This window comes from Entelurus aequoreus, linkage group LG05 (genome assembly GCF_033978785.1).
Source record: "Entelurus aequoreus isolate RoL-2023_Sb linkage group LG05, RoL_Eaeq_v1.1, whole genome shotgun sequence".
NCBI lineage: Eukaryota > Metazoa > Chordata > Actinopteri > Syngnathiformes > Syngnathidae > Entelurus > Entelurus aequoreus.
This window is the reverse complement of record NC_084735.1, coordinates 59,536,531-59,558,770: the sequence shown is the minus strand read 5'-3', so window position 1 is coordinate 59,558,770 and position 22,240 is coordinate 59,536,531. Positions and strand designations below refer to the sequence as shown.

At 39.5% G+C, this 22,240-nt stretch overlaps 1 protein-coding gene across 4 annotated transcripts in view; it reads right to left on the bottom strand.

The window, feature by feature from the left end:
• Positions 1–220: 220 nt before the first annotated feature.
• The window catches only part of zzef1 (zinc finger, ZZ-type with EF hand domain 1), an 82,015-nt gene continuing 59,995 nt past the window's right edge, over positions 221–22,240 (bottom strand). For 2 of the 4 annotated variants that reach the window (XM_062048483.1, XM_062048486.1), the window contains 6 exons: positions 17,526–17,694; positions 17,359–17,457; positions 17,097–17,262; positions 13,721–13,871; positions 10,710–10,781; positions 3,871–5,053 (listed from right to left, as the gene is read on the bottom strand). In XM_062048483.1, coding sequence (XP_061904467.1) covers positions 4,973–5,053; positions 10,710–10,781; positions 13,721–13,871; positions 17,097–17,262; positions 17,359–17,457; positions 17,526–17,694 — 738 coding nt within the window. In that variant the 3' untranslated portion in view covers positions 3,871–4,972. Of the gene's footprint in view, positions 515–3,870; positions 5,054–10,709; positions 10,782–13,720; positions 13,872–17,096; positions 17,263–17,358; positions 17,458–17,525; positions 17,695–22,240 lie in introns of those variants that run through there. The other 2 variants (XM_062048485.1, XM_062048484.1) reach the window with 2 other exon arrangements.

The window sequence follows — 22,240 nt, the reverse complement described above, 5'->3', positions numbered from 1 at the left end:
GTACTTACCCACATACATAGGTACATACGCTCCCACATACATACACAAATACAGTACATACATACACACTCACGGTACATACATCCACACACGTGGTTAATTATATCATGTATAATTATCTATTGGGTTTGGAAGAAGCATGTGTTTGTATTTGGTCACATAGTCCTTTAAAATCATTCTTCTACTAAGGTCAAAGTGCACAGGTCCATCCCCAGCACTGTAGAGAGTGTCCACAGGAGATTGGGAATCCCACAAAAATGTAGGTGTCGCAACACCTGGTAGAAGGTCCACAGATAGGGACAGAGGATAGGGGTCGCAGGTCACCCGACTTAAACTAATCATAGGAATAATGACAAGGAAAGATAGACAGGTCAGACTGTCCGGCATCAAGATTAGACCCACAAGGAGAGGGGGTCTGCAGGATGGTTTTTAAGGGACAGTGGTCCGAGAAGACAGCAGAAGAGATTTGGCCCAATTCTTTTTCGGGATACCTGCAGGTCCTGTCAGAGGCTCGCTGAAACAAAATAAAGCTTTTGGTTCGACGGATCCTCTTGGCGTCTCCTTGGCTCATCACCCATCACACGACCATCAAATATACAACACGCATATTCACCCTACAAACATACATATACACATACTGTACATATACAAACACATATGCATACACACAGTCATGCATATAATCACGTTTCATCAAACATATATTAACATTGTTCCCCTAGGACAAACTGGGTAACACACGGCACACTGACAAAGCTTAACCTATAGTTACTATAACAATCTACAAGGTTAATACAGTTCGCTTCTCTTTGTTCCCCTCCATTTATTTATTTTATAAGTTATCATTAAATATTTGTATTATTGCATTTCAAACAATTGTATCGTTGATAATAGAGGTAATTATTGTTGTTATTTATTATCAGTAGTGCTATTTCTATTTGTGTTTTTATTGCTCCATTTGTTGTGTAATAATGTTCATTGTCATTTCTGTGTTATTAATATTTACTTCACTAACTGCTTCTTTACTATCACTTTTCATGTCATATTTGTACATGTCTTATTTGCTGATGCTGTTCTGTTGTTGTTGTGGTTGTTGTTGTTGTCTCTGTCTTATCACCCTCTTGTCCCCGCAATTTCCCGCTGCGCCAAACATTGAAATAAATCCATTAAAAAAGTCAAATACAAATAAGGTAGCCGATATGGGCATCTACATCAACAATATGATTTGCCAGAGTAGCTGGACAGTACAAAAAAAAGAAAAAAAAAAGTAATAAGTCGTTCCTGGTATCTGCTGGACTCATCCACCCAGCTAGGGGGTTACTGCCCCCAGTGACCCCATCACTACTGGGGCAGATAATGGGGACCTTAATAAACCAACAAATTACACTCCACATTTTCTGTATCACTTCCTTCACTTCTTGGTATTTTTTAAGCTTTGCGATCCTCAGTTTTCAGCCTTACTCGTTTTGCTTTGTGCATAGCCTCAGATGCTGGACTTACCATCCATGCATTGTAAGGAGCTTTCTTGTCTTGATATTATATATTATCATATGTCAACGTCAGCACACTGAATAAATATTATTTTCATGACAGCATTTGGCCAAAGGATGACAAGAGGCCCAAAGAGGATGAGAAACGGTGGGAGCTCAGTGATCATTTGCACTGTTATTCAATAAGTGATGTCATTGTCATCATTACGTTCTGGTATTGTCCCAGCCTCCAGATTACTAGGAATCGGGCAGCTTATGTCAAAAGTGGTAAAGCAAAGGAGTACAGAAAGAAAACATATCAATATTCTGTCAGATAGATCTACTTTCTTTAGGTCTACTTTTATGACTCCCTCACTTTTGGCAAAGCACTTGTACTTCCTGTCCTCATTTTAAAGCATGTGTACACTTTTTAAAAAGTACTTGTACTTCCTGTCTTCACTTTTAATAACATGCTTGTACTTCCTTTCCTCACATTTAATGAAGCACTTCTACTTCCTGTCCTCACTTTTTAATACCGTACTTGTACTTTGTGTCCTCACTTTTAATGAAGCATGTGTACTTCCCGTCCTCACTTCAATCAATCAATCAATGTTTATTTATATAGCCCTAAATCAGGAGTGTCTCAAAGGGCTGTACAAGCCACAACGACATCCTAGGCTCAGATCCACTTCTATTTAAAGTACTTGTACTTCCATCCTAAAGATGAAAGAGGATTGGAGGATGCGATTTTCAATACATGGGTGATCAATACCATCTGAATGATCAATACATGCAAAGAAAAGCTGTGTTGAGTTTTTGTATGAAAAAGATGACAGCAGAAGTTTTATTGATGTTTTTATTTGATTAAAAATGATCAAGTAGTCATCTTTGTGCCTTCAATGCGATTTGTATACAAAACAAAAGTGTGTTGATATAGAGAAGGCTTGATATCGTTCTGCTGTATCGGCCACAAGATATGTACATTCAAAGTAAAATCAAATAAAATGTGAACAATAAAAACCAAAAATAAGTTTGTTTATTGTAGGCACGTTTTAGTTTGTGAGGATTGAACATGTTCTACTTCAAACTGAAGTTTAAGTCAACAAAAGCATGGAGATATTTAACTTGTTGTAATCAAAGACAATTATACCTCAAACTTTCTTCTAGTCTTAGTTATTAATTTTCTTTGGTACAAATTAACATGCTTTTCAAAGAATATTAACATCAGCTAGACGAACAAAGAATATTTGGCAAATCAAATGTAATTTCAACTTCAAAGGAAGCATCAGACATTAAATGATGTTCTATTTTTAAATATTAAAATCATCAACTGACTTTTAAATAATGTCCCTTATTTGTCATGACTAACATACTGAATGGTTTTATGTTGATTGAGCCATCATTTGCTATACAGGTTGAGCTTAGCTGGAGCCTATCCCAGCTGACAGCAGCACCCTGGACTGTCAATCAAAGAGCACACACTGTACAAGCAGTTACACTCAATTATGGATCATTTACAGCCCAATCAGCTCAACATTCAAGTTTTGATTTGGAATGTGTAGTGAAAACTCACAAATGCACGTGAAAATATGTTCCATAGATTAGAACCTGCAAATTGAGACTGACGTGTTCAACCCTTGGCCACCATGAGGCGCTACACACTATACAGGTGATTATCCCCCAAAATGCACACAATGGTGGCACCCATAAAAATTTGTATTTTTGATATAGTTTTTTAAGTCTATAATTTGACTATTCCAAACATATGTTAAACAAGTACAGTTGTACTGTATGCAGTATTGTGCTGACAAGAAACATGATCAAATACAGTTATACTGTATACCAGGGACATTCAACTAAATTGTTTTGGGAGGGCTAAGGACTGGTGGGGAACACTTCTCCCTTCACTATTAATAATTTTTATTTTGTCAGAGTTACAGAAGTGCTTTGCACTTTTTAAGGACCTTCTGCAAAAAAGCTGGTCAAAGATCATCTCTATGACAGCACTCGAGTGTTTTTAAGAATCTGATGCAAAAATGTGAGTCTCTCACATGTTTTTTTTAACTGAAATTAAGATTAAAGATTAAAGTACCAATGATTGTCACACACACACTAGATGTGGTGAAATTTGTCCTCTGCATTTGACCCATCCCCTTGGGGAGCAGTGGGCAGCAGCGGCGCCGCGCCCGGGAATCATTTTGGTGATTTAACCCCCAACTCCAACCCTTGATGCTGAGTGCCAAGCAGGGAGGTAATGGGTCCCATTTTTATAGTCTTTGGTATGACTCGGCTGGGATTTGAACTCCAACCTACCGATCTCAGGGCGGACACTCTAACCAAATCCTGCGCAACCAGCTGAATAGCCCATATGATGAAAAAAAAAAAGGACATCAAATGTAACTTAGAGGAACACCAAGAGTATAACTAAATACGTTTATTGAACAAATGACTAATATCTGCATCTGGAGTAAAATAAAGCTACAACACCTTAGTTACATAAATCACATTAGGAAAAAAAAAATGTAACTGCCAAAAAGATGAGGACTTAAGGGATGCCTTGAATAATGCCTTCGTTATGTAAACCACAAGTTTGGACCCCAGTGTTCTATGTTTGCTAGCAAGGTTAAAATGTCAAGGCAAGGATCTGCCAATGTGTTTCAAGTGGTTCAAGTTCCTCTTTACAACAGAAGCACTTTTGTGTTTTTAGGAATTTGCTGCAAAAATGTTTGTCTCATAAGCTTTGAACTGAACTCGGAGGCCAGTATGGTGTCATTCCCTGGCCGGATTTGGCCCCCGGGTCACAAGTTGAATAGCCCTGCTGTATACAGTATTGTACTTACAAAACCTGCAGTTAAGTAACATCATGTCTTGTCAAAGCATCTTACTGCTAGCAAATGCTGAGTGGATTGAAACAGCACCCTCTGCTGGATACATAGCTTGACGTGCCAACTAAATCAACAAATACAATCATAATTAAAGTGTGTGGATAGAAGTAAAGGCTTTAAGAGACCAAGAGAGGTTTTAAGTTTTTGTAATTTTATGTGGTACACAGACATTTGGAAAATGTTACTCATGAATACTCCTTGAGTTGGGTTTCACTGTTGTGGAAGAGTGAAGGAAAGGAGACAAGGAAGGGAAGAGCTGACGGCAAATAAGACGTTACTGATGATAAATACTGTATTTATGTATCTGAGGATGTTAAGGCGTTGGTGTTTTGACAACGCTTTCTTGCTTGACTTGTTGTAGACGTCATAGCAATAAAAAAGAGGAACTTGTTTTGGCAAACTTCAGAGTCCTTCATCACAGCACCATCCAGTAAAAATATAGAATAAAAAAAAGCTAATTTCCATGCAGACATAGCATAGACATACCTAAGGCAGAGTGAAAAAGTTGTATTTTCAGCAGCTTCCTAGCAAGTCCACAGTGCTGCTGAGCTTCCTGTCACAAGAACAAGATGGCTGCTCACCCTTAATGGTCATGTGATCACTTCATGGCTGTCAATCTCAGGAGGACACATTGAGCAGCCTGGTGGATTTGTTGGGATAATTAATAGCCAGGCTGATGGCAGCAATATTCTTCAGAGCCTACATGACAAAATGAACAGGACTCAGTCAGCATACCTTCATTGCAGTGAAAAATAATAAAACTACTATAACAAGTATATGATTGGACACAAAAACATTTTTTGTCTGGGTCACACTTTGAAGTAGGGATGTGCCGATTGATCGGCTACCGAAGTACGTGATCGGCGATTGCAATTAATGCCGATTACAAACCTCGATCCTCTGGCTGACAAGTGGCTAGCAGTGAATTATGTGTTTCCATACACAATGTGGAGCCACTCTCCTAAGTTGATAATATCACGTCCAGTGTGGCAATGTACTGCATTTGTTATATCTCATTATCACTGTCATGAGACAGGTTAGTTTTACCCTACTGAGGATATGTTGTTGCAATAGTAATCTTGCTGAACATGTGACAAACTGAGAGCAAGCAAGGAGCATGAATGTCTATTGTCTGAGCTAACCTAGCTTGAAACAACAGAAAAAATAAGTGCTTAGTAAAGATGTAACAGTATAAAAAAATCCATATCACAGTTATCATTATGATCGTGGTATTGTTGAATGTGCTCAAAAAGTACACACAGAAATATTATATATATATTTTAAATGTATATCTATCTATATCTATATCCATACATGTATACACATACATATATCTATATGTATACATATATACACACATACATACACTACCGTTCAAAAGTTTGGGGTCACATTGAAATGTCCTTATTTTTGAAGGAAAAGCACTGTCTTTTCAATGAAGATAACTTTAACTAGTCTTAACTTTAAAGAAATACACTCTATACATTGCTAATGTGGTAAATGACTATTCTAGCTGCAAATGTCTGGTTTTTGGTGCAATATCTACATAGGTGTATAGAGGCCCATTTCCAGCAACTATCACTCCAGTGTTCTAATGGTACAATGTGTTTGCTCATTGGCTCAGAAGGCTAATTTATGATTAGAAAACCCTTGTGCAATCATGTTCACACATCTGAAAACAGTTTAGCTCGTTACAGAAGCTACAAAACTGACCTTCCTTTGAGCAGATTGAGTTTCTGGAGCATCACATTTGTGGGGTCAATTAAACGCTCAAAATGGCTAGAAAAAGAGAACTTTCATTTGAAACTCGACAGTCTATTCTTGTTCTTAGAAATTAAGGCTATTCCACAAAATTGTTTGGGTGACCCCAAACTTTTGAACGGTAGTGTACATAGCTATATCAATATACATACATTTACATACATATATATACAGTATATACATACATATACTGAACAAAAATATAAACGCAACACTTTTGTTTTTGCTCCCATTGTTCATGAGTTGAACTCAAACATCTACAACTTTTACTATACACGCACCAAAGACCTATTCCTTTCCTCTGGACATTCCTGCAGTCAGCATGCCAACTGCACGCTCCCTTAAAACCTGCGACATCTGTGGAATTGTGCTGTGTGATAAATCTGCACATTTCAGAGTGACTTATTGTGGGCAGCCTAAGGCACACTTGTGCAATTATCATGCTGTTTAATCAGCATCTTGATATGCCACCCACACCTGTGAGGTGGGATGGATTATCTTGGCAAAGAAGAAATGCTCACTAATACAGATTTAGACAGATTTGTGAACAATATTTGGGAGGAATAGGTCTTTTGTGTATATAGTAAACGTTTTAGATCTCTGAGTTCAACTCATGAAAAATGGGAACAAGAACAAATATATTTTTGTTTTGTGTACATATATACACATATATTTTTGTTTTGTGTACACATATACAGACATACAATCATATATAAATATATATATATATACACACACATATATATATATATATATATATATATATACACACACACACACATATATATATATATATATATATATATATATATATATATATATATATATATATATATATATATATATTAGGGGTGGGCAAGTTAATGCGTTAATTTCGAGTTAACCCATCAATCTATTAACGCCGACAATTTTTTTATCGCGCATTTGCGTATGTTGTTTACATGCTTTTATTTTGTTAACGCCTATTGCTGGCTCCTGCGGAAAACGAAGGAGAACGCGGAAGAAAACAAAACAAGCATGGAGAAGAAAGGTAACTCAACAGAACTTTTACAGGGTCATTTTCATTATAAAGTACTTCCAGGCGGCGGATTTGGCAGAAACAAAGTCATTTGTAGCCACTGCCAAGCTGAATTTTCTTATCACAGGAGTACTTCCAGTCTAAAATATCACCTTAACGTGAAGCACACTGTTGATGCGAGCAAACCAGTCAACAAAGCAGAAAGTGGAGCCAGGCTTCGGCAGACTACGTTAAATGCAGTGTGCGAGAGAAGTATAGATAAACGAGAGCAAGAGAAGCTAACAAATGCCATAGCGAAGTGGATAGTTACAGACTGTAGGCCCTTTAGTGTTGTGGAAGACGCCGGCCTGAGAAACATTGTGCAAATCGCAATAAGTGACAGCACGTATGCGCCGCCATCAAGACGCACCATCGCACGAAGAATACACACGTTGTATGAAAAGGAGAGGACTGTAAAAGTGACAACTTTACAACGTGCAGCTGAAGTTGCTCTCAGTGGGTACTACTGGACATCAATCGGTAACCATAATTACCTCGGAGTTACAGTGCATTATATTGTTATATTTATTGTAACTGTTGTTACCTCCGAAATTGCCTGTAGAATTGTTGTGATTGTGGCTCAGGACTTTGTTTTATTTTTCATAAGGAACAGTTTAACATTAATGTCCAGGTAGTGGCAATAAGCTTGAATTTTGTATTTGCTTTGATAACTTTGTTGAAGCTGAGGCTGAAGATTTTCAAATATTTTGTTTAACTGCTAACTGTTTAAAAATGCTGTTAAAAGTGTTTGCACAGTAAATGTTATGGCACTTTAATTCATAGGGCAGTACATTTAAAATGAATGGCCGTCAAGTTCTAAGAATGAACAAACGCACTGAGTTGAGTGAGATTCTCTGAAGGAACTCCATTATTAACATGGACTTTACATTCTAGTCCCCTGTAAAGGAAATCCCAGCAGTGAAGTGTTTTGTGCTTCACCCTTTCTTTTCTTTGTCCCTGATAAAAGAAAATGTTTCTGCTGTTACCTCAGACATTGCCTGTTCGGATGTTATGATTGTGGCTCAGGGATTTGTATGTAGATTATATTTATTTTCCATAACAAACAGGATAACTTAAATACCCTGGCAGTGGCAATAAGCTTGAATGTGTGTATTTACATTTTTGAGTTGATTTTCATAAAATATGCTATTTAACTGCTACTGTTTAACAAGTACTGATTTAAATTGTGTTTGCACAACAAATGTTTTGGCGCTTTTGTTCATATGGGAGAATATTCCAATAAAGGTGCACTACACACTACTTTTGAATTCATTATTGGGTTTTGCATATACAATGCAGTTAATCGTGATTAATCGGAGAAATAGTGCGATTAATTCTGATTAAAAATTTTAATTGTTGCCCATATTTATATTTAAATATAAATAAAACAATCTTTATTTGATTTCGTTCAAATAGAAGCCGTAACAACTTTGATAACATACTGATTAAAAAAAATGGTAAAGCAATTGACAGAGTTGAGAGCACTAAATTCCTTGGAGTATACATAGGTGGATTTACAAATTTCAAAAGCCGTATTGAATAGTTAATGAATAAATTATCTAAATATGTTGGTCTACTCTCAAAATTGAGGCACTTTCTTCCTCTCAACGCTCTCCTAATTCTATATCGGACTCGATTTGAACCACATATAACGGAGAGAAACATTCAATAATTTATAAAGGACTGCATTTTCTCCGACTTAAGTTTGTCCTGTCCCACTAGACCAGGGGTGTCAAACTTGTTTTCATTGAGGGCCACACCGCAGTCATGGCTGCGAATAGAGTGTCGCTTGTAACAGTAAATAATTAATGAATTTTCCTATGCATTTAAATATTTTACATTCTTTTTACGTAAAGAGTAAAACAAATCTGTGGATTTGACCACAGTTTTTTACAGAAAAAAACTGGCAGTTTAGTTGCCAGACTTTTACTGTAAAATATATGGTGTGATTTAATTATTTTTTACAACATATTACTTTAAATAGAAATACAGTACTGCTGTTTAATTTTATTTTGGCAACTCAGCTGCCAGTTTTTTACAATATAAAAATGTGATACCATAAAATCATCAACCGTGGATTTAAAAAAAAAACAACCTGACAGCTCAGTTGACAGAATTTTACTGTAAAAAAACAAACATTGGCCTTTTTTTTTTTTCAACTTATAGCATTATGCTGTAAAAACAACCTCCATAAATTTTACAGTAAAATCTATTGGTAATTTTTATAGTGTACAATTTGATGGATAACTTGCTTTGAAACTATAAGATAAGCAGATATTTAAGTATTTATTTGGATTTTGACCAACAACGTTAGATAATATAATATTTGTTGCAATATTGGACACTATTTTTTTTCCCTGTCAAACTAAAAAAAACAACTAATACCTTTAGTAAGAAAATAAGAAAGCAAAGAAAGAAAATATAAGGTATTTTATTGACACATTATTTTCAGGCTTTTGTGGGCCATATAAAATGACATGGAGGGCCAGATCTGGCCTTGAGTTTGACACCTGTGCACTAGACACACCAATAAGATTGTTTATAGATGTACAATAAAACTCCTCATAGGAAGTTACTATTTGTTATAACTTTGTGACATGATACAATGCACATTAATGAAGATATCAAATATAAATGTGACAGATTGTAGCCAAAGACTGATTTCCATCAGCATTTCATTGCAGAGAAACAAACCCAGGGCTCCCACTAATTCAGCCTTATAGTGAGTTGTATTTTTCACAAGTGGGAAGCCGGTCCCTGAAAATAATGCCTACATTAAACCGGTCCGTGGTGCAAAAAAGTTTGGGGATCACTGATCTAAAGTGTACAAGCTTTAGTATAGCCTGTAGAGGCCCGATGATCTGGAATGAGATTGATAGCTTTGTAAAAGAATCAAATTCTTGAAACATTTTTAAAAAGCGTTTTAAGCTAAACTTATTGCTGCTTAGTATATTTAGCACACCCCACATGGCTGAGGAATTCACATTAGTCGCATAATTTTGGTCTTGACCTCTGTATGTTTGATAATATTATCGCAAATCTTCAAGATCCAACTTTTAATCAAATTTGAATAATACACCCCCCGTGACCCCAAAAGGGACAAGCGTTAGAAAATGGATGGATGAATGGATATCGAGACTGATTTGGTGGATTTAAAGATTCCTTCTTTATAAATGTCAACCTGTTGGTAGGTTGGTATGGCATTGTAAATGTGTATTGGGTGGATTTTGAAACGAATTATATTCTACTAAATTTTGTATAATATATATGATGATGTATATTTTAACTGTGGGTCCCTGTCCATAAGCTGTACGCTTCTAGGGATTACCCTTTTGCAGAATGAACTCTGGCATTAACAAAAGAAACATTAATGTCATATAAAATTGTTTGTAAATAAATAAATTAATTAATTAATAAATAAATAAATAAATAACAAGGCTAAAATAAATGGTGCCATGATGTATGAGGTGTAGCCCAGCTGCAGGTTTATGGCAAATACATTGTAGCAGTGACTATAAGTGATCAATACAAGCTTACCAATGCTGTGTGATTCAGGAGTTGATCATCAGTGGTCATTGCTAGCAAATACTCCTGGAGGATGCCTTGTGTCTGGAAAACATGAAGAATAACAAAATGAATAATTTTCTGCTGCAGTGTACTCCTAAATGTAGTACTAAACATGCAGGTCGAAAAAGAAGCCAGATAACTGTCAGGAAGAGAAGCAACCTTCATTATTATAAGTTATATTGAATTCATCTTTTTTTCTGTGGAATGTTGAACATAATGTGTCATTGTGTTTCATGTCATCATGTTTCATAAACACACTGCAGAGAAATGACTTCACTGGACAAGAAGTTGTGGAGTGCCGCTACTTTAAATACACACCTTGTGATTTAACTAGGATAATGTCACCATATAAACATTTCATATCACGGATAATGTACCGGTAACCAAAATTATCACGGTTATCATTATTACCACATCCCCGGCCAGCTTGACCAAACGGACAAATGTCCAACAAGTAAGTCACTATAATATTGATCATGATACATGCAACACGGCATGCTTGTTAGTACAACTACATACACTGTCAAACTAGCGTGTACAAACAAAATATGAACGGTGGGTTAAAAAATTACAGATACTGTAATATGATTATTCATGTAAGTACAGATTGGTGTTGTATTGCATTGTGATGTGCATTACAAACTCAAAAGCGATTCAGTTGTTGACACAGAAGCTAGCTTATGGCTAATGTGTCACAATAACAATGTTGCTACAACTTGGTTATTATACAGGTTACGGAACATAAATAAACTATTGTTGGGGGTTTGTGGATGCATTTTTAGAGTGATTTAGATAATAACAATTAATAATTAAAAAAGTAAACACACAAAATACTTTCTAAGCAGAAAAAACATTAAATATCGTTTTGACTTTTTAAGAGCCAGTTCATTTTTATTTCAGTGTTTAAATAAGTGTATCTTCTTCCATTTTAATTCGTAAAAGTTTTAGTGTTTTTAATAACAAACAAAAAACTGGTGTTGCACACTACACTTTCATTTTCTGTGACGTCACTTCCTGTTGTAGAGACGTCCTTGTATAGGTCTATCACTGTAACTGTATGTGCTAGGAGAGCACAGCCTGTATGTTCATGGCAAAAATTTTGTTTATACACGTTTTGATTATGTTATAATGTTCATAATAGGGAAATACACATGTCTTATATTCATGATAGTTAGTGATAAGCGCACAAGCTGCTTCTCCAAGAAAAAAACTTTATCACCGTGACTTTATCAAAGTACAGTAATCAATCACGGTTTTACGATTATTTAAAATTTGCAGTGGGAATTTTACTGCGTTTTAACATTATACCATAAATTGTTACTTTCCTTCATTCAACGCAAAGTGACTTTGGAGTGTTGGACTTTTCAAATGGAGACTTTTGCCCTTTAGATTATCAGATAACAATCCTACAGAAGACGCAACATCCAAAGTACCAGTTTATAACCAGTATTTGCAAAGTACTGTCCTTGGGTGTGTACTGGTAGTACTCTATTTCTACCCTACAATGTTTAACTTATTATTTACCCTAAGATTGTTACCCAAACATTTTCAACTCAAACATTTTCTACCGTAATATTTTGCAATCAACATTTTCTACTCTAACATCATTAACCCAAACTTTTTCTACACCAACATTTTCTTCCCTAACTGTTGTACTCTAACATTTGCTACCTTAACTTTTTGTACTCCAACATTTTCATTCTAACATTTTCTATCCTAACATGTTCTCTGCTAACATGTTCTATCTTAACGGGGATGGCGTGGCCGTGCCAGCAATCTGAGGGTTACTGGTTCAATCCCCACCTTTTACCATTCTAGTCACGTCCGTTGTGTCCTTGAGCAAGACACTTCACCCTTGCTCCTGATGGGTCCTGGTTAGCGCCGTGCATGGCAGCTCCCGCCATCAGTGTGTGAATGTGTGTGTGTGAATGGGTGAATGTGGAAATAGTGTCAAAGCGCTTTTAGTTCCTTAAAAAAGGTAGAAAAGCGCTATACAAGTACAACCCATTTACCATTTTACCATTTAACACTTTTTAGGCTAATGATATCTTTTAGACCTTAGGTCCTCTAGAGCAGTGGTCCCCAACCACCGGGCCGCGGCCCGGTACCGGTCCGTGGATCGATTGGTACCGGGCCGCACAAGAAAAAAAATTAAATAAAAAATAAATACAACTAAAATTTAAATCAACATAAAAAACACAAGATACACTTACAATTAGTGCACCAACCCAAAAAACCTCCCTCCCCCATTTACTTTCTGTTATTAATATTTCTGGTTCCTACATTATATATCAATACAGTCTGCAGGGATACAGTCCGTAAGCACACATGATTGTATTTTTTTTTGACAAAAAACATAAAAAAAATATCAGCCCCATTTTCGTTTGCCTCCTGATCTGAGAGTTTCCATTATCGTGCTATTTTGGGTATTCTTTCACCTGACATTCTCATTACATGTCCAAGCCATACCAGTTTAGTTATGGTTTGTGTCAGTAGTTTCTGTTTAGATCTCTTTCGTACTTCTTCATTTGTGGTCCGGTCTTTCCAGGAAATTCCCATTATTCTCCTGAGGCATTTATGGTGGAAGGCATCTATCTTGTTTTACCTTTTCAGTTATTTCCCATGTCTCACACACATTTAGCATCATATATTTTGATCTTTGTTTCCATTTTCATATTTTTTATTTGCCATAGGTTATAGGTTCAAGTACTGAGTTTGCCTAGAAATGCATGGTTGTAGATGACCATATTGTAACCCACTGGGCTTTCTCTCCTCGTTGATGCAGTAATATGTATTGTCAAATATTTGGACTCTGAATGACAATCCTGCCCCTAATCCTGCCCCTGTGTGCACATCCATGTTGACATGTCAACCACAAACACACCTAACTACATATTCATACAGTCATACAGCGCTAGAGCTAATTCTATAAAATAGCGTCCGTGAGCAAATTTTTGGCCTGTGTATTGCAATTGACTCACAATGGCGCGGGCCTCAGCAATGAAGAAGAGTTCAGTGAGAGCTCTGTGAAGAGGCAGCAGCACAGTCATGCTGGTCGAGGCCTGGCTTAAGTTGTTTTCCATTGACGTAAAGAGCTGCCACAGTGGCTTGAGCAGTGTCAGCGTGTAGTTTCTGCAGTGCACACAAACATATAGTTATGTACACAAAGTCAACTTAACACATATTTATTTAGGAAAACACAACAAAAGTGTTTGCTACGGCTATTTTCACCACACAGGCAAATTTCTAAACACATATTTTACATTTGTGTGCTGACAACAGGACATGAGGATTTTAGGAAGGTTTTTATGCAAAGCCTGTGCAAAAGAGCACAAAGAAGATTTGACTACTAATGTCCAGGTGACATGTTTGCAAAATGAGTGTGCATGTGTTTGTGTGTGTGCGTGTGAAGGTGTCATAGCTCTTTGATGGAGGACCACAATGTTTGACCTAGAGAAGTCCTAGTTTCATCACTGAATGTGACTTTTAGTCAGTCATAGGGTCATTTGCTTTTCAAGATTTGTTAGTAGGATTTAGTAAGATTTGATATGTATTCTTTAACACAGGAAGTGAACTAAGTGTAAACATGTAAATGTTATGGTGTTAATAATATTATCAGTAAAAGACACAGAGAATAAACTTTGCTTCTTCCTACTCCTTTTCGGCGATGTTGAATTGTGAAAATGTAACCACTTGTTGTACCTTGTTAAATATGTCATGTATAACAAACAAATCATAATTGGTTGGTTGGTTGGTTGGGTGAAATGTATTTCAAACATATATACAGTATCAATATGATACATCACATATTTTACATACGTTTTTTTTACATGTCCAAAAAGGAGTAGGAAGAAGCTAGGCTTATATAACCCTCCCCCTTTTTCTCTTCATAGCAATTACTAACACATACTTCCTGTTCTCAATGTGTACTTAGTGTACATCAATGTGTTCTAAATACATTAGTTCTTCTCATACGTAGTTAAATCAGTTAGTATTCGCTTGATGAGATGGATAACGTTTAATTTTCAATAAATTCATGACGTTTATCATAATTCTTCTTCTTCGTACTTTGTAAACACTTTTAGTTTGAACAGCTTCTTAAACTGGATTATATTAGTACATTGTTTGATTTCTTTACTTAATCCATTCCATAATTTAATTCCACATACTGATATGCTAAAGGTTTTGCATATAGATGTTTTAAATTACATTGTTCTCTAAGGTTATATTTCTTCTCTTTTGCAGAGAAGAATTGTTGTACATTCTTGGCCAGCAGGTTATAGTTTGCTTTGTACATAATTTTAGCTGTTTGCAAAAGCACAATCAATGAATTTCAATATTTTGGATTTAAAAAATAAAGGGTTTGTATGTTCTCTATAGCAGCACGGTTGCACAGGGGTTAGTGCATGTGCCTCACAATACGAAGGTCCTCAGTAGTCCTGGGTTCAATCCCGGGCTCGGGATCTTTCTGTGTGGAGTTTGCATGTTCTCCCCGTGACTGCGTGGGTTCCCTCTGGGTAGTCCGGCTTCCTCCCACCGCCAAAAACATGCACCTGGGGATAGGTTGATTGGCAACACTAAAATTGGCCCTAGTGTGTGAATGTGAGTGTGAATGTTATCTGTGTTGGCCCGGCGATGAGGTGGCGACTTGTCCAGGGTGTACCCCGCCTTCCGCTCGAATGCAGCTGAGATAGGCTCCAGCGACCCCCCGCGACTCCAAAAAAGGGACAAGCGGTAGAAAATGGATGGATGGATGGATGTTCTCTATATCCAACATTGTGTATTATTCCAACTGATCTTTTTTGTAACACAGTTCGTGAATGAAGTGCACTTTTATAATTATTTTCCCATATTTCTGAACAATACCCTCAGATAGGGTAACACTAGCGAGCAGTAGAGAATATGAAGTGTTTTTTGGTCTAGAACATATTTTGATTTATTCATTATTTAAATATTTCTTGCCACGTTATGTTGTATATTTTTTCTATGAGATTTCCAGGTCATTTTATCTATTATTACGCCAAAAAATGTGATTTATTTTACTCTTTCAATATCTACTCCGTGCTTGTGTTTGACTTTCTCTTCTACTGTTATCGAATGGCATTATTTTTGTTTTACTGAGATTCAAAGATAGTCTGTTTTTGCCAAACCATCTCTTTAATTTGTTAATTTCTTCTGTTATTATTTTTATTATCTACTGTTTGTTTTCCTCTGAACAAAATGCAGTTGTGTCGTCAGCACATAATACTCACTTTAAGTCTTTACAAAATGTTGTTTGTACAAAGATTGAACAGTTTTGCTCCCAGTATTGATCCCTGGGGTACACCGCAAGATATCTGGAGCTCTGTTGATATATTTTCACCCAGATTCACGTATTGCTTCTTGTTGGTTAAGTAGCTTCTTGTCCATAATCATTGATAGTATAGAAATATGGACAGACTACAATATTGGGGAACTACAAGACAATTTAATAGACGAGCTAGTGGTCAGTAGCAGGCAACTTTATGACAAGATGTGCTTCAGTACATGACTTTCATATTTATGATTTATATGAATGTCATATGCTTTTGAGACTTTATAAGCCCTCTACAGAGCTTTCACACACACTTATAAACATTTCTTATGCTCTTAAAAAACACGGCACAAACTCCTAAACAGGGGGGTGCTAACTTTTTCCACTGAAGGCACCACACTGAAAAATCATGTTCATATTTTTCACTTTCGAAATTAGCACAATAAACACATTTCTTTAAAGAAAAAACAGCAAAAAATGTTGGGGTATTTTTTCCCCCAGTAATATTTTCAAAACACACTTTGGACACCTGTACATTAAAACTTATGTAATGTTTTTATGAAACTACCATTTATACACACATCTACACTCAATGCGGCTTTAAAATCTGCAATGCACAAAGACTGCAGTAAGTGAACCGTAGTACATGAACTTTAGTAAGTAAACCGTAGTAAGTGAACCACAGTAAGTAAACCATCGTAAGTAAACCGTTATAAATGAACCGTAGTGAGTGAACATTAGTAAGTGAACCGTTGTAAGTGAACTGCAGTAAGTAAACCGCAGTAAGCAAAGCACAGTACGTGAACTGCAGTAAGTGAACCGTTATAAGTAAACCGTAGTAAGTAGATTGAAGTAAGTGAACTGTAGTACCGTAAGTGAAGCACAAAGTGGCGAGGGAACACTGTACTGGAGTTACATGGAAATTAATTTCAGTATATGAAATCCAAGGTAAAAAAAAAAACAGCTGTATATAAAATAACATATTCCTGTAATAAAAAAACATGTATAACCATTGGAAGGAATTCATAGAAGATTAAAAAGTATGAATGAGGCTTCTCTCTTACGTCTGTGATTGACACTGCAAGAGGGGGAGCAACAAGTGAATGGCTTTTAATCTCTGGTTTCCTGTCTGTCGACAGGCCACGCCCACTTGCCACGCCCAGATGTCAGCCAATGACAGCTGACCAAGCACTTGGTCATCAGTCAACATTTGCTTCAGGATCTCAAAACCTGATGGAAGGAGAAACAAAGCACTCGCAAGCTGACAACAGTCAAACAAGACATTAAATTATGAGCTGTAACAATGCCATAATTCCATAAGCACACCTGTCTGGAAGCGACCCCTGTGGCCTCCTGTAATGGTGAACTTGTAGCCCCACTCAGTGTTGCTCATGTCTGATGTAAACTTGTAGTACAGAGTGTCACCTGACAAAACATACATGCTGGTCAACAACATACTCAAATAACTCATAAGAGTTTGAAATTATTCTCACCTGGAATTTCAAAATCAGACCATCTCTGAGGAAAGCCGCTGAAGACATGAACATCTTGGAGAAAATCACTGCTGCTGGACATGATAAACTCATCACAACCTTCCTCTGTGTGGCAGCGGGAGTCAAACTTGACTGACATGTAAATAGCTCCTGGAATGTGCACCTTGTCCTGAGGGGGAAAAAAAACAACTTGATTGTGTGTGAATGTTGTCTGTCTATCTGTGTTGGCCCTGCGATGAGTGGCGACTTGTCAAGGGTGTACCCCGCCTTCCGCACGAATGCTGCTGAGATAGGCTCCAGCACCCCCTGTGACCCCGAAAGGGACAAGCGGTAGAAAATTGATGGATGGATGATTACATAACTTTAAATTGAATATTTATTTCATATAAACGATATATGAACACCACCAAATGCTTGCATGTGTTAGCAATAGAGCTTTGGGAGAACATCAGGAAGAGCTGAGGTGGAACAAGAGGAAAGATACTGTCTTCCCCTGTGACATAAGTCTGCTCTGGAATATTTTTCCAGAAAATACCATTCTCATCACAACTAAAACTTGATATGGTTACTTACTGTGCCGTGCTATATATCATGCTTGTGAATGCCATTAATGTACTCCTCGCAAATAGTTTTGTTTTTTTTACTCCACAGCAATTCGCTCCTTCTTTCCCCACCGGTCTGTTGAGTTTTTGGGACTCTTATTGAGTTATCAAATTGACATAATTGTCAAAAGGCAAAAAAACAAAGACAATGCACACATGCTGAAGTGTTGAGATGTGACTTCTCCTGTGCAGCAAGTGAAGTGGAGGGCTCCGCCTTCGCAGCAATGTTATGCCCTGCATTTTTGCCTGCAGGCCCCTAAATGAAGCATTTGTACACAGAGAAATGGTTCGTAAAGAGAGGCATGTTTGGCTTGATCTAAAAGATCAAGCCAAACAAAATAGATCTTAAACATAGATGCTATGATTGCCGAACAGGTGGGTGAAATCATACACTTTTCCAACCACTGCTTTTGTAACATAATATTGTTATTTTAATGCGAGGGTATTAACCCTAGCTATGTTGTCCGGGGGCTTTCATGCCCCCTGGTAGGGTCTCCCAAGACAAACAGGTCCTAGGTGAGGGATCAGACAAAGAGCAGCTTGAAGACTTCTATGGGAATGCATCAACAAGGACTCAGATTTCCCTCGCCCGGACGCGGGTCACCACCTCTGGAGCCAGGCCCGGAGTTGGGGCACGATGCGAGCGCCTGTCCACATGGGGCCCGGCCGGGCACAGCCCGAAGAGGCAACGTGGGTCCCCCATCCAATGGGCTCACCACTCATGGGAGGGGCCATAGAGGTCAGGTGCATTGTGAGATGGGCGGCAGCCGAAGGCAGGGCGGTCTGGACTTGGCGGTCTGATCCTTGGCTACATAAGCTAGCTCTTGGGACGTGGAACGTCACCTCGCTGAGGGGGAAGGAGCCTGAGCTAGTGCGCGAGGTAGAGAAGTTCCGGCTGGATATAGTCGGACTCACCTCGACGCACAGCAAGGGCTCTGGAACCAGTTTCTCTTGAGAGGGGCTGGATTCTCTTCCACACTGGCGTTGCACGCAGTGAGAGTCGACGAGCTGGGGTAGCAATTCTTGTTGCCCCCCGGCTCAAAGCCTGCACATTGGAGTTCAACCCAGTGGACGAGAGGGTAGCCTCCTTCCGCCTTCGGGTGGGGGGACGGGTCCTGACTGTTTGTGCTTACGCACCAAACAGCAGTTCAGAGTACCCACCCTTTTTGGATACACTCGAGGGAGTACTGGAAAGTGCTCCCCCGGGTGATTCCCTTGTCCTACTGGGAGACTTCAACGCTCATGTTGGCAACGACAGGGAAACCTGTAGAGGCGTGATTGGGAAGAATGGCCGCCCGGATCTGAACCCGAGTGGTGTTTTGTTATTGGACTTTTGTGCTCGTCACAGATTGTCCATAACAAACACCATGTTCAAACATAAGGGTGTCCATATGTGCACTTGGCACCAGGACACCCTAGGCTGCAGTTCCATGATCGACTTTGTAGTTGTGTCATTGGATTTGCGGGCTTATGTTTCGGACACTCGGTTGAAGAGATGGGCGGAGCTTTCTACCGATCACCACCTGGTGGTGAGTTGGTTGCAATGGTGGGGGAGGGTGCCGGACAGACCTGGCAGGCCCAAACGCATTGTGAGGTTCTGCTGGGAACGTCTGGCAGAGTCTCCTGTCAGAGAGAGTTTCAATTCCCACCTCCGGAACAACTTTGAACATATCACGAGGGAGGTGCTGGACATTGAGTCCGAGTGGACCATGTTCCGCATCTCTATTGTCGAGGCGGCTGATTGGAGCTGTAGCCGCAAGGTAGTTGGTGCCTGTGGTGGCGGTAATTCTAGAACCCGGCGGTGAGGGATGCCGTCAAGGTGAAGAAGGAGTCCTATCGGGTTCTTATGGCTCATAGGACTCCGGAAGCAGCGGACAGGTACCAACAGGCCAAGCGGTGTGCGGCTTCAGCGGTCGCAGAGGCAAAAACTCGGACATGGGAGGAGTTCAGGGAAGCCATGGAAAACGACTTCCGGACGGCTTCGAAGCGATTCTGGACCACCATCCGCCGCCTCAGGAAAGGGAAGCAGTGCACTGTCAACACCGTGGTGTTCTGCTGACCTCGACTGCGGATGTTGTGAATCGGTGGAGGGAATACTTCGAAGACCTCCTCAATCCCACCAACACGTCTTCCTATGAAGAAGCAGTGCGGGGTATCTGTGGTGGGCTCTCCTATTTCTGGGGCTGAGGTTGCTGAGGTAGTTAAAAAGCTCCTCGGCGGCAAGGCCCCTGGGGTGGATTAAATCCGCCCATAGTTCCTTAAGGCTCTGGATGCTGTGGGGCTGTCTTGGTTGACAAGACTCTGCAGCATCGCGTGGACATCGGGGGCGGTACCTCTGGATTGGCAGACCGGGGTGGTAGTTCCTCTCTTTAAGAAGGGGAACCGGAGGGTGTGTTCCAACTATCGTGGGATCACACTCCTCACCCTACTGGTAAGGTTTATTCAGTTGTACTGGAGAGGAGGCTATGCCGGATAGTCGAACCTCGGATTCAGGAGGAACAGTGTGGTTTTGGTCCTGGTCGTGGAACTGTGGACCAGCTCTATACTCTCGGCAGGGTCCTTGAGGGTGCATGGGAGTTTGCCCAACCAGTCTACATGTGCTTTGTGGACTTGGAGAAGGCATTCGACCGTGTCCCTCGGGAAGTCCTGAGGAGAGTGCTCAGAGAGTATGGGGTATCGGACCGTCTGATTGTGGCGGTCCGCTCCCTGTACGATCAGTGTCAGGGCTTCGCATTGCCGGCAGTAAGTCGGACACGTTTCCAGTGAGGGTTGGACTCCGCCAAGGCTGCCCTTTGTCACCGATTCTGTTCATAACTTTTATGGACAGAATTTATAGGCGCATTTAAAGCGTTGAGGGGATCTGGTTTGGTGGCTGCAGGATTAGGTCTCTGCTTTTTGCAGATGATGTGGTCTGATGGCTTCATCTGGCCAGGATATTCAGCTCTCACTGGATCGGTTTACAGCCGAGTGTGAAGCGACTGGGATGAGAATCAGCACCTCCAAGTCCGAGTTCATGGTTCTTGTCCGGAAAAGGGTGGAATGCCATATCCGGCATATTGGGGAGGAGACCCTGCCCCAAGTGGAGGAGTTCAAGTACCTAGGAGTCTTGTTCACGAGTGAGGGAAGAGTGGATCGTGAGATCGACAGGCGGATCAGTGCGGCGTCTTCAGTAATGCGGACGTTGTATCGATCCGTTGTGGTGAAGAAGGAGCTGAGCCGGAAGGCAAAGCTCTCAATTTACCGGTCGATCTACGTTCCCATCCTCACCTATGGTCATGAGCTTTGGGTTATGACCGAAAGGACAAGATGACGGGTACAATCGGCCGAAATGAGTTTCCTCCGTCGGGTGGCGGGACTCTCCCTAAGAGATAGGGTGAGAAGCTCTGCCATCCGGGGGGAGCTCAAAGTAAAGCCGCTGCTCCTCCACATCGAGAGGAGCCAGATGAGGTGGTTCGGGCATCTGGTCAGGATGCCACCCGAACGCCTCCCTAGGGAGGTGTTTAGGGCAGGCCTAACCGGTAGGAGGCCACGGGGAAGACCCAGGACACGTTGGGAAGACTATGTCTCCCGGTTGGCCTGGGAACGCCTCGGGATCTCCCGGGAAGAACTAGACGAAGTTGCTGGGGAGAGGAAAGTCTGGGCTTCCCTGCTTAGACTGCTGCCCCCGCCACCCGACCTCGGATAAGCGGAAGAAGATGGATGGATGGATGGGTATTAACCCTCAGATGTACAGATAGGACCAAAATGACCCCATGGGTAGTTATTCTTCAAAATATAAACAATTTTTAAAAATATATTCCAGGTATTGCTCATAAAACATGTTTGTGACATGAGGCCATTTGCATTTTTTTTCATTAATTGTAAGAAATTGCAGTTTTTGTACAAACCCCGTTTCCATATGAGTTGGGAAATTGTGTTAGATGTAAATATAAACGGAATACAATGATTTGCAAATCATTTTCAACCCATATTCAGTTGAATATGCTACAAAGACAACATAATTGATGTTCAAACTGATAAACATTTTTTTTTTTGCAAATAATCATTAACTTTAGAATTTGATGCCAGCAACACTTGACAAAGAAGTTGGGAAAGGTGGCAATAAAAACTGAT